Source organism: Hydra vulgaris, chromosome 11, assembly GCF_038396675.1.
Source record: "Hydra vulgaris chromosome 11, alternate assembly HydraT2T_AEP".
In the NCBI taxonomy this organism is placed as follows: domain Eukaryota; kingdom Metazoa; phylum Cnidaria; class Hydrozoa; order Anthoathecata; family Hydridae; genus Hydra; species Hydra vulgaris.
The window spans coordinates 26,401,420-26,417,315 of NC_088930.1; the positions used below are offsets into that span (position 1 = coordinate 26,401,420).

General features: G+C 29.6%; 1 protein-coding gene across 2 annotated transcripts in view; it reads right to left on the reverse strand.

Moving 5' to 3' along the window:
* LOC100213067 (peroxisomal trans-2-enoyl-CoA reductase) overlaps window positions 1-15,896 on the reverse strand; it is a 44,688-nt gene that overhangs the window by 4,712 nt on the left and 24,080 nt on the right. Inside the window, exons 5-6 of one of the 2 annotated variants that reach the window (XR_010641861.1) lie at window positions 11,236-11,380; window positions 4,852-4,966 (exon numbers count right to left, since the gene is read on the reverse strand). Coding sequence is in view for 1 of the 2 variants with exons in the window: in XM_065810605.1 (XP_065666677.1) it covers window positions 4,852-4,966; window positions 11,273-11,380 (223 nt within the window). In the remaining variant the exon portion in view is untranslated. The remainder of the gene's footprint in view (window positions 1-4,851; window positions 4,967-11,235; window positions 11,381-15,896) is intronic. The other variant, XM_065810605.1, reaches the window with a different exon arrangement.

Sequence of the window (15,896 nt, forward strand, 5' to 3'; positions counted from 1 at the left end):
TATACGAAAGCATCACACTTTTTTTTTCTCTCGTGGTTATTCTTAATCCTTACGGTCTTATCACAGAGCACTGTGGAAAATATTTTAACTAGGAAGTTCCTAAAAAAATCTACAGCAAGTTCCAGAATTTGCTAATATTGGTTAATATTAATTCAACCATACCATTTAAACAGATTAACCAATCAAACTAAAATCTTTAGGATTGTGTTTTTTACATGAAATCTGATAGTACCAATAGATTTGATATGAAATGACTTGGTTGCATCATCACATTCTTAAGTTGGTAATTGAAGCTTTAAATTATCTTTTCATTTCTTAAGGGTCTCAGTCAGGAATCAATTCATAAGATTTCAAGTCCAATGGAAGCACAATGACAAGTTCCCATTCAAGACAACCACAATACATCAAACAGTGTTTTAACACTGATGCAAACACTGATGATGATTTAAAACTTTTCCTAGTAATGTTCTCTCAAAAGAAATCCATTTCCAGGCCTCTAAACCAGTGCACAAAACAATGCAAAATAAGAAAAATCAGGTATTAAAACTAGTATTCAAAAAAAAAAAAAGTTTGTTTTGTTACTTAATTAAACTCATTTATTACAATCAACTCTTTAACAGTCCATGCCGTATTATTACGCAAACTTAAAGTGGTTTCTAAATGTCCATGCTGTAATACTACGCAAACTGAAAGTGGTTCCCAAATGTCCATGCTGTAAAATTATGGTTTTAAGCATTACCTCATATTTTCTTCTTGTTCACCAGTAATTAATAGCAATATTTCACTTTTACACGTGTTCACTTTAATTTTAAATATGGTAGATAAGGAAGTTCTTTCAGTTCAAAAATCATTATCAAAAAAAAAGCACTTACTTTAAAAAGATTTATTTGATAATAAAAATTATTTATTTGATAAATGATTAATGAAAAGATATATTTGATGAATGATTAATGAAATTGATAATGAAAGATTATTGCCTGGTATGCTTCACACATAAAATTTAAAAATATTCAAAATATGAATGTGATGTAGGACTTTGTGCAGCTATGGTTTGCCAAATATCAAACAAAAAAGTTTATATAATATAATTATATATTCTTAAACTTGAATAACAACATTTTAAAGTGTTTAATAGTGTTAAAAATAGTAAAAAACTTTTTTTAATTTATTAGTAAAAAAAACACGATACTTTTCAAAAACATGGGACATTTAGAGACCACTTCAAAAAAAAAATCTGGAATAATAGCGACTATAAAGCAAAAAAACTGTTTAAGGGTTAAATTGGTTAAATCTTAAAATTTAAAAACAAAAGTATTAAAATGATTTTTGGAAAAAGAAAAAAAAATGAAATTTATAAAGTTTGCATTTCTAATATCAAGAGTTTTAGGGGCTTTCCATAAATATGTCAGTATATATAGGGGGTAGGGGGTACTGAAAAGTTTGAGAATAATTGACAATGGGGGGAGGGGGTTGGTGTTGAGACCAAAATGATGTAAATTTAAAAAAAACATTTTAAAAGTTTATACAAACAGATTTTAAAGGTATTTACATCTACAATATTGTATAAAAATGCCTGTTAAGCAGCTTGAAGAAATTATTTTAAAGAGCTTGCGCTGACAGGAGCAAAATCATTATTTTGAATGTGATGTAAACAATACTGATAAATCAATAATACAAATATGAATAAAGCCGCATTGCTTAACTTATTGATGGATAAAAAGAAGGCTAATATTCAATAAGAAGTCCATAGTCTATGAACTCATTAGAGGAGGAAAAACTCGGGCATAAGGATCTTAAATCAAGGTTAATGTATATAATCAATTCCTTCAAAGAAAAGGCAATGAAGTTCAAGAGCAAGCAACTGTCATTTTGGGCCAATACTTTAAAACAGTCAGTCCTCATGAATATTCCGTTTAAATTTGACAAGTTTGTAGAACCCACCAATGAGCAATCTGCCATTAATAATCAACAAAGTCCATCAACTTCCAATTTGTTGACCAGTAAAAGAAAAAGAAAAAAACAAGAAGTGGCTCAAGATTGTATCAGTTCTGAGATTGCAGTTTTAAACTGTGAAGTTGCTGGACTAAAGACTAGGAAGAAAAGTGAATTCTTTGCTGAAGCTGAAGAGGATGATTTGAAAAAGAAAAAGAGGAAACTAGCTCATCTAACCAAAGGGAAAGAATTAATAAAAAGTATGATCAAACTCAACAGAAGAAAACAAGGAAACTGAAAAAAGCTAGAATGGAGAAAATCTGTTTGAAGAAACTGAAAATCCAAATAAAACCTGGTTGACTGTCATTAGAAATAGATCTTCTTTTAAATGCGTTTATTAATATTGCTGTCATGGTTTGTACGCTGATGAAAGACGTCAGTCAGAGGCTTTCCAGGTAATATAATTTATAAAATTAATCCCATTTCCTGCCAAGTAATGTCAAGTAATATCCAAATATATCACTTTATTGTTTAAAGCATTAAAACCCACTATGAATTGACATCCAAGATGATTAAAAATTGATTCACAATCAATCGCAAGAGCACCCTCTATACTCGTCTACTTGCAAGAAGTTAAGGAACATCAGAAGGCAAAAGACACATCAAAACAGTCCCTGTTAGGTTGATCAGAGCTCAGAATGATTCTCATTTAAAACATGTTGATGGACTCTTCTACAGTTCAACTATAAAATATGTTAAAAAAGTTTGTTCTATTTTGGAACCAGATGAAGTGTGTTTCATTAGCCAAGAAGAAAAAGCCTTTTTGAGTGCCAATTGGAATTACAGCAGCCAAAGAACAGGTGCATTCTTAAGAAAATAACATTGACATTCTTTTCATCCTGACGAGTGCTCCATGACGCAGTGCATTTAACCAAGCCGACTGACAAATGGCACCACTTCGGAGAATTATCTGGGGTGATTCTTCTGCACAAGCATTATGGAGCTCAATTCTCAAGGTAATTACAAATATTCATTGACAAAAATTAATTTGTAACATATAAAATAATTTTTAACCTATAATAACCAATATATTTTTTAAAATCAAGCAGGACAATAGATGAAGATTTAGAAAAAAAGAACTTTATTTTTGCCAGACATGGTTTAGCAGATAACTGGTTTGACCTAAAAATTTACAGTTAACCAACAGTTGCAGAGTATATTAATTTGGAGCAATCAGAGCTAGAGTCAAGGAACCTTTTATTACAAGATAAATGTTAGACTGCCCATCATCTTCATACTAGTCAATATTTTACTCAAGTTGTAAAATGCAAAAATCGTTCTTGTTGTCGGACTATAAGAAGCTCTAACTTTACTCTAATAAGAGCATGATTTCATACACCACCTAGGAGCTAAAGAGTTGTTTCCATCATCTCTGTTTATGCTCATCACATTAAACATTGAAAGTATTCTTTCTTGACCTGCCAAATGATTTCTAATACTTCAGTATGATGCATTTTGTCCATCAATTCAGTCTGGCCTAGCTGATAGAATCTGTAAAAAGCACAATATTAACTTTGTCTATGTTATGCTGAAAAAGCATGATTCTATCCATTCTTCCCCTTTAACACTTCCTCCTATCAAAAGGGTCTGACCATCATGGGTTCGCATCACTGGCAAATGTTAGACAGAATTTATGGTAGTTGTCGCATTGTAGAAGAATCTGGAAACTGCTGAATGATTAGATGAAAATAAAGTTGACACAAGGGATCTGATTATAATCAGAGGAAAATAGCCTTTTAGTTCGCAGAGAGCAAACAAGAGGATGATAACCTTTTAGTTCGCAGAGAGCATTTACTACCTACTGTTTCAATCAAAGATACTTCAACAACCCATGGGAAGATGATGAGTGAGTGAATTTATATTATAGATATAGAATAAAATTTGCTTATTTCGATTAGTTTGTTTATTATTTCACGAAATTTCAACTGTTCTATAATTTGCTGAGATATCAACTGTTCTATAATTTGCTGAGATCTACTAATATATAAATGTATAATTTAACCAGAAAAAAATCAATGGTGATTACACATATTTTTAATGTTATTTTAGGAAGATGTTACAAAAAGTGACATCATATATAAAAGGGGTTGGCCAAAAATTGACAGTTTGACAAAGGGGGGAGGGGGATTAAAAAATTGAAAAAAAATCACTGACATCATTTATAAACAGCCCATTATGTAGACAACAAATATTATGTAGATAACAAATTAAATCAAACTCTGTTCTTCTTGTAGTCATACATTCATTTAATGCACTAAGAAGTTCTTTTCTCAGTAATGACTTAATTTTAATAAGCCTGTCAAACATAAACTTAGTTGCTATATTCACAGAAACTCCCCGTATTTTGTAATCTGTTTTAATAAAAAATTGTAATAAAAAATTTTGTAATTTTTTTCTGCATAATTGTTGTAATGTAATTTGTTAAAAAAACTATTCTTCTCTAATGACAAACCATACTGATTTATTTTGTCACTTAAAACTATGATACATTTTCTGCAGGTAAACATCTATTGATCTGGAGAAGTCCTAAATTCCAAAACTTTAACTCTGAGTAAAAATGAATGCCTATTGACAGTTCCTTGAGAAAGTCCATTCATCGAAAGTAACTCATTAAAATTAAATTAACTGTTGAACAGTTTTGCTATGACTATTGACAATTTTTTGTATTTTGTATATCTTATGGTGACAGAATTTGAAAGTGCACCACTCTATATATATATATATATATATATATATATATATATATATATATATATATATATATATATATATATATATATATATATATATATATATATATATATATATATAGGCATTTATAAAAATAGAAATATAGTCACATAAAAAAATGTTTTATACCTTTAGGTTCATAAAAACTATGCCTGTGCAAACTTTGAGCACCATCAATTTTCAGAATATCGCCTGTGATAAAAGAAGCTGCAGGTGATAAAAGGAAACAAACTAATGCTGAAACCTGTAATAAAAATGCAAAATTATGTTTAAATTTTTAATTAATACTTGATTCTAAAAGAGGTAACAACAGTTTTCTGTAAAAAGTTTACTCACTTAATATCCATAACAATATAATTAGAAAGTGTTTTGAACTCTCCAAGAGAAATTGCTTTAAGATAGATAACTAAAAATAACTAACTAAAAACAAGATAACTAAAGTTTTAAATTGAAAATTATTCTCTTATCAAAAATCTTTTTGTAAAGTATGTAAAAACTTGTAATGTTTAGTTGTAAAGTTTTTGCAAATTTGATTTTATCAGATACATACTAAAAAACTATCTAGCTTGCTGGAAAAGGTAAAAATATTGCCTAGTTACATCTTAGCTATGGATTGCAAGGTATTTAATAAAATTTATCAGCTTGCAGAAATCAACTATTTTTAAAAAGCGAAAAAGAGGTAACAACAGTTTTCTGTAAAACAGCTAGTTTACTCACTTAATATCAATAACAATATAATAAGAAAGTATTTTGAACTCTCCATAACAATTTTGATTTGAACTCTCCAATAGAAATTGCTTCTTTTTTTACTCTCCCTCTTACATGTGTAATATAACCTTGATTTAAAAATTTGGATTGGCTCTAAAAATACTAAACACCCGCAATTTTAAAAAGTTTGACCAATAGTTGGTTAGTTAAATTTATACATATTTAAAGTTTCATATATACATGTTTAAAGTGAAAAATATCAATTTCAGATTTCCAGTATCAGAAAAATAAAAACTTCATATAATTTTTTTTAAAGTAAAAAAATATATATATACAACTTCTAATTACAGTTTAAAAACAAGTGGTGGACTTATTCTGATACAATTTCAGCAACTCTCGATAAATTGTAAGAACAGTGATTCTTTTTCAATGAAGATTTATTATTAATATCTTAAAAAATTAGTAAAGATAAGAACCCAGAAAAATATTTATCTGCAGAAAAGTTTTCATCATAAAACTTGTGTGAAACAAAGAGAATTTATTACAAAAGGGGGTTGATCACACACAGATGAAAAAATTTTGATAAAGAAATTAAAGTGTGATGTTAGTTTAATTTTTCTCCCTGTGTTATGAATAACCCTTTAAATATTTCTATATCTCATTTTTAACAATAATTATTTTCTATATACATATATATATATATATATATATATATATATATATATATATATATATATATATATATATATATATATATATATTCATTACAATGCCAAAAAGCAGGTATGAGAGGTATGAAATAAATGAAAAGCAGAGAGTGTTTTACAATCAAGGTAAATGACTTTAATTCTGCAATTTTCGCAAAACAGTCATACACAGGGATGGTGACAGTTTTTTCATTTTAAACAACATCTGATATGGAAAATTAGAAAAATAACGAATTAGCATTGACAGTCTTAAAGTAAGCAATGATAGCTTTACTGCAGGATCTTTCTCTAGATCCAGTCTTAACCCAACCTTTGAAAGTCCCATGACACTGCTAAAACAAGACACTCTTCTTCTAAACTCAGCCCCTCACATCTAAAGAAACTTTTTAAGAATTTCTTGAGCATTTAAATCTCTTTTCATTGAGCAAGAAAATGAATAGTAAGAAATAGAAAGATACAAGAAATGTTTGTGTTATTGAAGTTTTACAACAATGAGCTTTCTTCACTAACAGCTGTACAAGAAAAGATATTTTAAGCATTTGGTAAATTTGTACAAACTTTTGAGATCTCAGGAGATTTTGGGACCACCTATTATTCAAAAGGAGCAAACTCAACAGAATAGCATTTTCCATATGCTGAACTGTTTAAATGATAAAAAAAAGTTGCAATTCCATTGATAACATGATAATCCCCAACCACTACTCAACAAAACAAAGAGTTTCTAACCAAAGAATAGGACAGTTTGGTTCTTATCTGCTTTAAATTTCTAAAGTTATCATGCTTATTACAAGTTAATCAAAAGTGGCCACAAAAAATTATCAAAATAATACATGCAGTTAACATGTAAATGTTAACTGCATATATTATTGCATATATCACAAAGGGCTTCCTTGATTGCATCAAGGAAGCCCTGTGTGAGTTTTATTCACACACAGCTCAACTTTATGTAGATTGCATAAAAGAACCCATATATGTGATTGCAACAATTATTGATGTCTGATTTAAAAACAAGATTTTTATATTAGACAAAACATTATTATGAAATAACAGTTGCTGAAAATCAAAAATGAAACACATATGCTCCAGGTGCTGCCATTATATAACCAACTCATCAATGCTAATGCTTCTGAACAAGAACCTGCCATTTTTTAGCTATCAGTGCTAACAGTTGCACATGTTTTTAACTATCAGCGCTAACAGTTGCACATGTTTTTAGCTATCAGTGCTAACAGTTGCACATGTTTTTAACTATCAGTGCTAACAGTTGCACATGTCTTTAACTATCAGTGCTAACAGTTGCACATGTTTTTAACTATCAGTGCTAACAGTTGCACATGCTTTTAACTATCAGTGCTAACAGTTGCACATGTTTTTAACTATCAGTGCTAACAGTTGCACATGTTTTTAACTATCAGTGCTAACAGTTGCACATGTTTTTAACTATCAGTGCTAACAGTTGCACATGTTTTTAACTATCAGTGCTAACAGTTGCACATGTTTTTAACTATCGGTGCTAACAGTTGCACATGTTTTTAACTATCAGTGCTAACATGTAAATTCTAAAACATCAGCTTTTATTACTACTATTCATTATTTGTTACTGATCATTATTTATTACTATGTTATTATTATTACCACCTGTACCAACTGAATAATAATGTTATTATTATTACCACCTGTACAAACATAACCGTTTCTGATATTTGCACTTTTAAAGTCATAAGTGTTCACTACATAAGTTACTATTTTAATAACATTAATATAGTTTAAACTTTGCATTGTGTAATTAAAATAATAAGATTTGCAAAAGAAATTGAGAATCAGGATTACAATCGGAAACAGAAAATTTTGGGATCCGACCATCTCTATTAGAACTTTTTAGTTTAACTTTGTTGCTAGGAGTTGGCATGGCATTTTTTTTAAATATTAATTTACTCCTAACAAGGCTGCAATCAACCACTATTTAGTTAGGAGTTACTAGAAAACAAAGAATAGTGACAAAGAGAAAGGAAACAGTTGACAGGAGACTTAAAAAATTGAAGGTTGTATAAATTAGGAAAAAATGAAGATGGAAGAGAGTTCTAAAACATTGATGTGCAAGGAAAAAACTAGATGAACAAAAGTTTTTACAGCATGAAGGGACAGATACAGTGAATGAATGCGACATCACTGAATGACAAGTCAAGTGAGAATGAGTTTTGGCTGATGGAACTAGAGTTGGTAACTTGATTGAGCAGCGACTATGATAGCATTTGTAGGAAAGAGAAAGAGATGCAACCATAAGACGATGGGAGAATGGCTCAAACTTGGCAGATAGGTCAAAAAATGCTTACAACACATTTTTGGAATTATCTAGAAAAGAAAGAGCACCATTAGAAGAACCAGCCCAAATATAACAACAGTATTCCATAGAGGGAAGAATAAGAGATTTGTAGAGGCAGAGAATAGAATCAGGAGTAAGATAATGGCAAGCAAGATAGAAAGACTTTTTGTTGAGACACAGGAGTATGAAGTTGAGTCTTCAGCAAATAGAGTCACTTCAGATGTAAGGTTGTAAGTAAGATCATTAATGTAGATAAGAAACAACACGCAACCAGGGAAAGAACCTTGAGGTCATCTAGGTTCACTTCTTCTTTTCCGGTAACTAGAAGTTACCGGAAAAGAAGAAGTGTGTTAGCCTTTGAGGATGACTTTGAGTCATCATGACTTTGAGGATGACTGCGGTTAGAAAGAAATGATTTGATAATCTCAAAAACTCTCCAAGATACACTATATGAAACAAGCTTGTGGAAAAGACCAAAATGTTAAACTTTATCAAAAGTCTTTGATATGTCAAGAGCAATAGCCCTTCCTCACCACCATCTAATGCATGATAGAATTTTTTAGTTATAGTTAGCAAGTCAGTCGTAGAATAAGAAGGTCGAAAATGGCATTGATTGTCAGAGAGTTATTAGGCTCAAGATGTGATATAAGAAGTTTGTTGATTATGAAGACCTTGGCAATAATAGAGGAAAGACTGATAGGACGATAGTTGTAGGCGTCAGAGTGAAGAGAGTTCTGGAGAACACTTTTAAAAAGCTATGACAAGAATGTTGTCTGGACCACAAACTTTAGAAGAGTTTAATTGAGATTTTAGCAACGGAAACTGAAATGATTTGAATGTCTAACAACAGGGTAACCTGTTTAACTGGAATGGCAGGAACAATATGGCTGGGATTCAAGAGTTGAATTGAGATAAAAGTTCTTTGCAAATAGTTCTTATACTTGGCAGAGGCAATAAAATAAGACTCATAAATTAGAGATGGAAAGTTTGACTTTTATTAATAACTTGTTAATAATGTTAATGACACTGTTGAAGATTTTCCATAAGTCTCTAAAGCCTAACTTCTGAGATAAGATACAAGATTTAGTCAACTGAGAATTAGTAAACAGACAGCACCTTTTTACATGATTTCTTGCAATAATAAAAAGTTTTTTCTTAAGAAAGTTAGCTAGATGACCACGAATGTTAGTAAAAGATTATAAACTCAGTGTGGTGATAATTTTTTTCTATGCTTAATATTTTAAGTACTTTAATCATGTTTTAAGTTATTAGAAAATTTGACTTGGTCAATGAATGACTTGACTCAATCATAGATTGAATCAAGTCATTAGTGCATAGCACCCCAAACAATAAGCCATGTAGTTGCTTCAGTTCTGCTAATTAAAATAAAGTCATAACAAAAGACTACTTATGTGGTCTTGACAGACTAAAAGTACAACAAGGACATCATCCATGCGCAACACAGTACTGTTAATATTCTGATATTTTACAGCTCTTGATTTAATAAGCCTCTCTAAAACTGCTACAAAGTTTGGGAAACGATATTACCAGCCAGCCTCAGAACCATTAAACTGAGTTTTAGAGCTGCATTAGAAGATAATAATAAGAGTTGCATAGCCATTATCATGGAAGCACAAAGATCCAGCGTTCATCATCCTAGGCAGGAAACAATTTTAGTTTCCTATTCAGGAGTTTACTTCTCCAAGCCTTTGCCTAAAGCAAACCCTACAAGGAGACAGAATACAAAGCAGATTGTACTGGATTACATGTTACCAATAGAGGAGTGATCATGATAATCCTGAACCTAACCTGACCAAAGGTAGTTAAAAGAATTTACTTCTCTAAGCAGAATTCTAACATATTGCTCAGGATATACATCAATATACATTGAGAAAAATATTTCTCTAAGGGGATACTTAAAACTGAAGTAAATGGTCAGTTATATGGTTGTAATCACTGGTACTTCACTGAGCTAGCACCACACCAGAGGTTTTAACACAACACAAACATACATATAGTAACTTTTGGGTGAGCTAACTCAGTATACAAGATTTTTTTAGCTATATAACAGATAAAAGTAGAATATATACATTTTTTCATTTATAATAATATTTCAGCTACAAATTTTTTACTATGTTTATTAACTTCAATATAGTATCAAATATTTTAGCATCAAATGTGTGCATATGGTAATTATAATATCAAATTATGTCTGCATATATATTATATAGTAATATGTGCATAAAGTAATTAATACTGTAAAGTGAATGCCTTTTTTTTAAATTATATTTCAGAAAAAATAATAAGCGCAATAGTTTAATAGTTTAATAGATTAAAAAGGTGGCTTGCATGGGGTCCATAGGGGAGTTTGCATTCAAAAAATGTAGATTAGCTTGTGATCATTACATAACTACATAAGCAACCATTAAAATGGGTCTGTGCCATAAAACCAAAAAAACAAAAAACAGATTTCACTGATTAATTAAAACAAGTTTTTAATCCTGTTTATAATTGAAAGCTTGCAAAATTGCTTGCTTTTATTCTATAAATATGCAGAACTTTATAAAAAAGAATATAAAAAATTATTGAATATTGACAGAATATAAAAAATTAATATTCTTTATTTACTTTTAAAAAAAAGTCTAAATAAAACTCCAATAAATTTTATACCATAGAATACAACTATATTATGTTGTTCATTAAACAGCAAGATGCACATAAAAAACCGAGATAAAAAAAAAGCAGCAAAAATCTTATCATTAACTTTAAAAATACCTCCTCTACAGTTCTGGTCCCTTTAAAAATAAGATACCTCCTCTACAGTTCCGGTCCTTTTAAGTGGAATAAGATTGACAACATCTTTAAACAAGTTAGGATAATTTTGATAGTTAGCTGCAGCAGATTCAGAATAAATACAACCCTATAAAACACATACAATGTACTACTAACTAATATAATATATGTGGTATAAGACTTGAAGAACCTTTGGTAGAGTAGAAGAAAAAAGTAGAAGAATCTTTTGTAGAATGGAAAACCTTTTGTTTCACAATCAAGAGGTTCAAGATTCAAAGCATTCATTTCTTTTCTTTTTTTTTTTATTTTTTTTTTTTATTCACCTCCTCAAGGCCGAGAAGGCCACTACAGATGAGGAGGCTACTTAATAATGGTTATAACCCTCTCTCAACTCTATAACTCTGAAACACGAACCTTGACAAATAAGGCCGCTGCGCGGAGAAACAAGTTGAGCGCGGTACTACCAGGGACGTGGTGGGAATCGAACTCGGAAACCCTCGCTTATGAAGCGAGTGCTTTACCACTACACCACTACCGCATTTCTTAGACGTACTGCATTCAATCTGTTTTTCTGCACAACACACAGTGGGCCAGTAGGTGGACAAAATAGGAAAAATTTTAGTTGTCTAATCTTGAAAACTTATTTAATTTTAGTATCTATATATATTAAGAGAAATTTAGTGACAATTTATTTATAATAAATCCCTTAGTTACCAGGACTCTAAGCATTTAAATATTGAAATTAAAAATATATATATATATAAAAAATAAGTAATTAACGGTGACATCAACGTTGTGTTACATTTCAATAACATCTACGCTTTTGAAACAAAAAATTAGTACATGTTATTCTTGGGTATTTAGAGATAAGAAAAACCAATGTGTGAAATAAATTTGTTATAGCATGTTATCTCAGTTATACTTTGAAAATCACAGATTAAAAAAAAAACTCTAATAATTAAAAACTAATAATTACCACAATTTGCCATGTCTTATATTTATTTGAGCTATATGATGCTTCAAGTTTTAATTGATTGCTCATCCCCTTAAATTCCCGTTCAGATTTTATATGTTTTTACTTGGTTGCTATAGTAATAAATTTTGCATAGAACAACTCATTTTTACATTAACATTGTTTTAACAGTATTTTATTTGCTCCAAGTACACAATATTGGGGGTATGTATTAAAATGAGATTCACAATTCGTATGAAGTTAATTTTTTTTGGTTGCTATGGATATCTTACTTTGCATAGATTAGCAACAACATATTTTTGGTAGTTGTTAGTAATATAATTACTAACACTAACAGTAATTTAATTACTTTTAATCTTAATTACTAACACTTGTAGTAACTCAATTACTAACAAGAATAATTAGCCCACGCAGGATATATATTGTAACATTAAACTTTTAAATACAAAATGCTTGTTACAATAATTATTTAGATGGTTTTATTAAACTTAGACATTCATAATTTTCTCCAAAAAAACAATCTTAGTATTTCAAAACAAAATATTACTGAATGTATATTGAAATTTATTCAGCTAAAATTTGCTGAATTTAAAGACATTGATTTTAGACATGCTGTTCAACGATGTGTTTACTTGTATAAAAAAAAAGTTGAAATCTGCTAACTATACTGTCAAAAATGTTAAAAAGAGGTTTGTGAACTGGTTTAATGAATATTTAATTCTCAGAAAAAAAAACTATGAACCAACTGCAAGTAGACGTGGTCGAAAACCAGTTGCATTGATAATAGTTCTAATAAAACTAAAAAATAGCGTGTATCTTGTTTAATTGAATCTCATTCATCTGATGAATTATTTTTTGCTGATAATAAAAAATTTAGAGATGAATCTATTGTTATTGCTGCCAAGAACGTTTTAAATATTTCAAATACAGATAAAGCAACTAAATATTCAGCAGACGAAGCACTGGCTTTAATAATTGATGCAAGTCTGACAAAAGTTTCCTATCAATTGATTAGAAGCAGAGCCTTGGAGAAAGAATATAACATCTACCCCGCTTACAATGATGTCAGAGATGCAAAATGGAAATGTTATCCTGCAAATATAACAGTGGAGGACTATTCAGCTTCAGTTCTTTTAAAAGATTTAATGATTCATACTTTGCAAAGAATCTGTGCAGTTCAGGAACCTGTGCTAAGGCACTTGATATTGAACAACAAAGCAATAAAAACAACAACACTCGTATGTAAAGCTGGTTTTGATGGTGCTACTGGCCAAAGCATTTATAAACAAGTTTTATCAGAACCTGACATTAGCAGAGATTTAAACTGTGAAGAATCATTATTTATTACTAGTCCCATTGGATTTGACTGGATTTAACAATAGCAACGAAAAGGTGCCTATTTGGAGAAATCAAAAGTCGTCCAAGGAATCTGTGATTGAAGAAGATCAGTACATTAAAAGTGAGATAGAAAGCTTGGGTATGATTTTATTAGAAGCTTGCGAATCTTCTATTGAATTGAATTGTATTATTGAACTTACAACAATTGATGGGAAGGTTTAAACGATATTATCCGAAAAAACCAACTCATATCAATGCTGTTCAGTGTGTGGTGTCTCTCCAAAAAATATGAATAGTCTTGATATCCTTAATATAGATAATACTAACAGAAAGTTCAAATATGGTCTTTCCAGTCTTAATGCATGGATTCGATTTTTTGAGATGGTATTGCACATTGCATATAAAAAAGAAACAAGAAAGTGGCAAGCAAGACCTAAAGAGCACAAAGAAAAGTAATCTGTAGCTAAACAAAAGATTCAGACTGATTTTATGAACAAAATGGGACTTGTTGTTGATTTCCCTAAAAGTGGTGGTTCTGGAACAAGCAATGATGGCAATACCTCAAGGCGTGCTTTTGCAACATATGAACAAACAGCTGAAACTCTGGGTATTGATTAAAACCTTATATTCAGATTTTACATTATCTTGGTAACGCTCTCTTCAGGATATGAAATAGACTGCTTAAAATTCAAGGATTATTGTTTTGACACTGTTAGACTATATGTGTCCCTTTATCCATGGTATTACATGGCTCAATCAGTTCGCAAAGTATTGATATATGGACATGACATAATTAAAAGCCTTACTACCCATGGGACTTATGTCAGAGGAAGCTCATGAGGCTAGAAATAAAGACTTCAAATCTTATCGCGAAAATTTCAGCCGAAAAACATCCAGAAGAGCAACAAATACTGATCTCATCAATAGACTCCTAGTTTCCAGTGATCCTGTTATTTCATCACTGCGTAAATCAACATCACACCAAACAAATCAAAAAGCATTTCATACAGATGTTTTACAATTACTTAAACAATCTTCAAACGATATTATTGTTTTATTATTTATTGATGTAATTTAAAATTGACAATGTTTTTGTTAGTTATTTTTTTTTACAGATAAACAGTAGGCTACTGTTTTGGCTGTTATACGTACTAATATTTGGTACCAGCTAAAAGTGATACTAAATTTTTGGCTTAAATTTGTTGCCAAAATTGATAGTAAAAATATTTCTAATAATTTTGCACTTAAGAGTACATAAATAATCATTTTTATTGTTTGAGCCAACTTACCCCGTGGTGGGGTAAGTTGATGCAATTTTTTTTTTTTTTTTGAGGGCCAGGAAAAGCCCCAAGAATTTTTTTTTGTAAATGAATGCAAATTTTATAAGTTACCCAAATTCATACTCTTTGAGACTACACTTTAATATTTTCAAAAAAAATGTGTTGTTAGGGCTACAGAGCTCATAGAGTAAAAACCGAGCCAACTAGCCCTGGTCTTCCCTTATGTCAAATTTAGTGAATATAACATTTATAAAATATCTGCAGATAACAAAAATAGGTTGATGCTAAACAAAATAAAGGTATCCATAGCAACAAAATAAAAAAATATTACCTTCATAAAAAGTGCAGACATCATATTACTCATATTACATAGTACTCATACTAATTTTAGTGAAATTAGCTCTAATATTAAATTAGTTATAAATTTTGTCCAGTAAAAGTGAATTCTGGCCCACTGTGCAACAGTTTAATAATGTTCATGTTTTAGAGTTTAGAGTTAGAATTTAATTAAAATCAAAAAAATAAAGAGTAGCCTACTCAAATTTGAGAGGAAAATTTAATAGGTTGCCACCTCAGGAGTTTTGGAAGAGGGATTTGAATATATATATATATATATATATATATATATATATATATATATATAATATATATATATATATATATATATATATATATATATATATATATATATGTATATATGTATATATATATATATATGTATATATGTATATATGTATATATATATATGTATATATATATATATATATATATATATATATTCATATATATATATGTGTGTATATATATATATATATATATATATATATACATATATATATATATATATATATATATATATATATATATATATATATATATATATATATATATATATATATATATATATATATATATATATATATATATATATATATATATATGTATTCATATTAGGACCCTGCAAATTGGCATTTTTAGTTTCAAATTGAACCTTGATTCAAAGCGGATCTAGAATCGAAGCGGGTCTTAATTTACGAATCGAATCATGAATG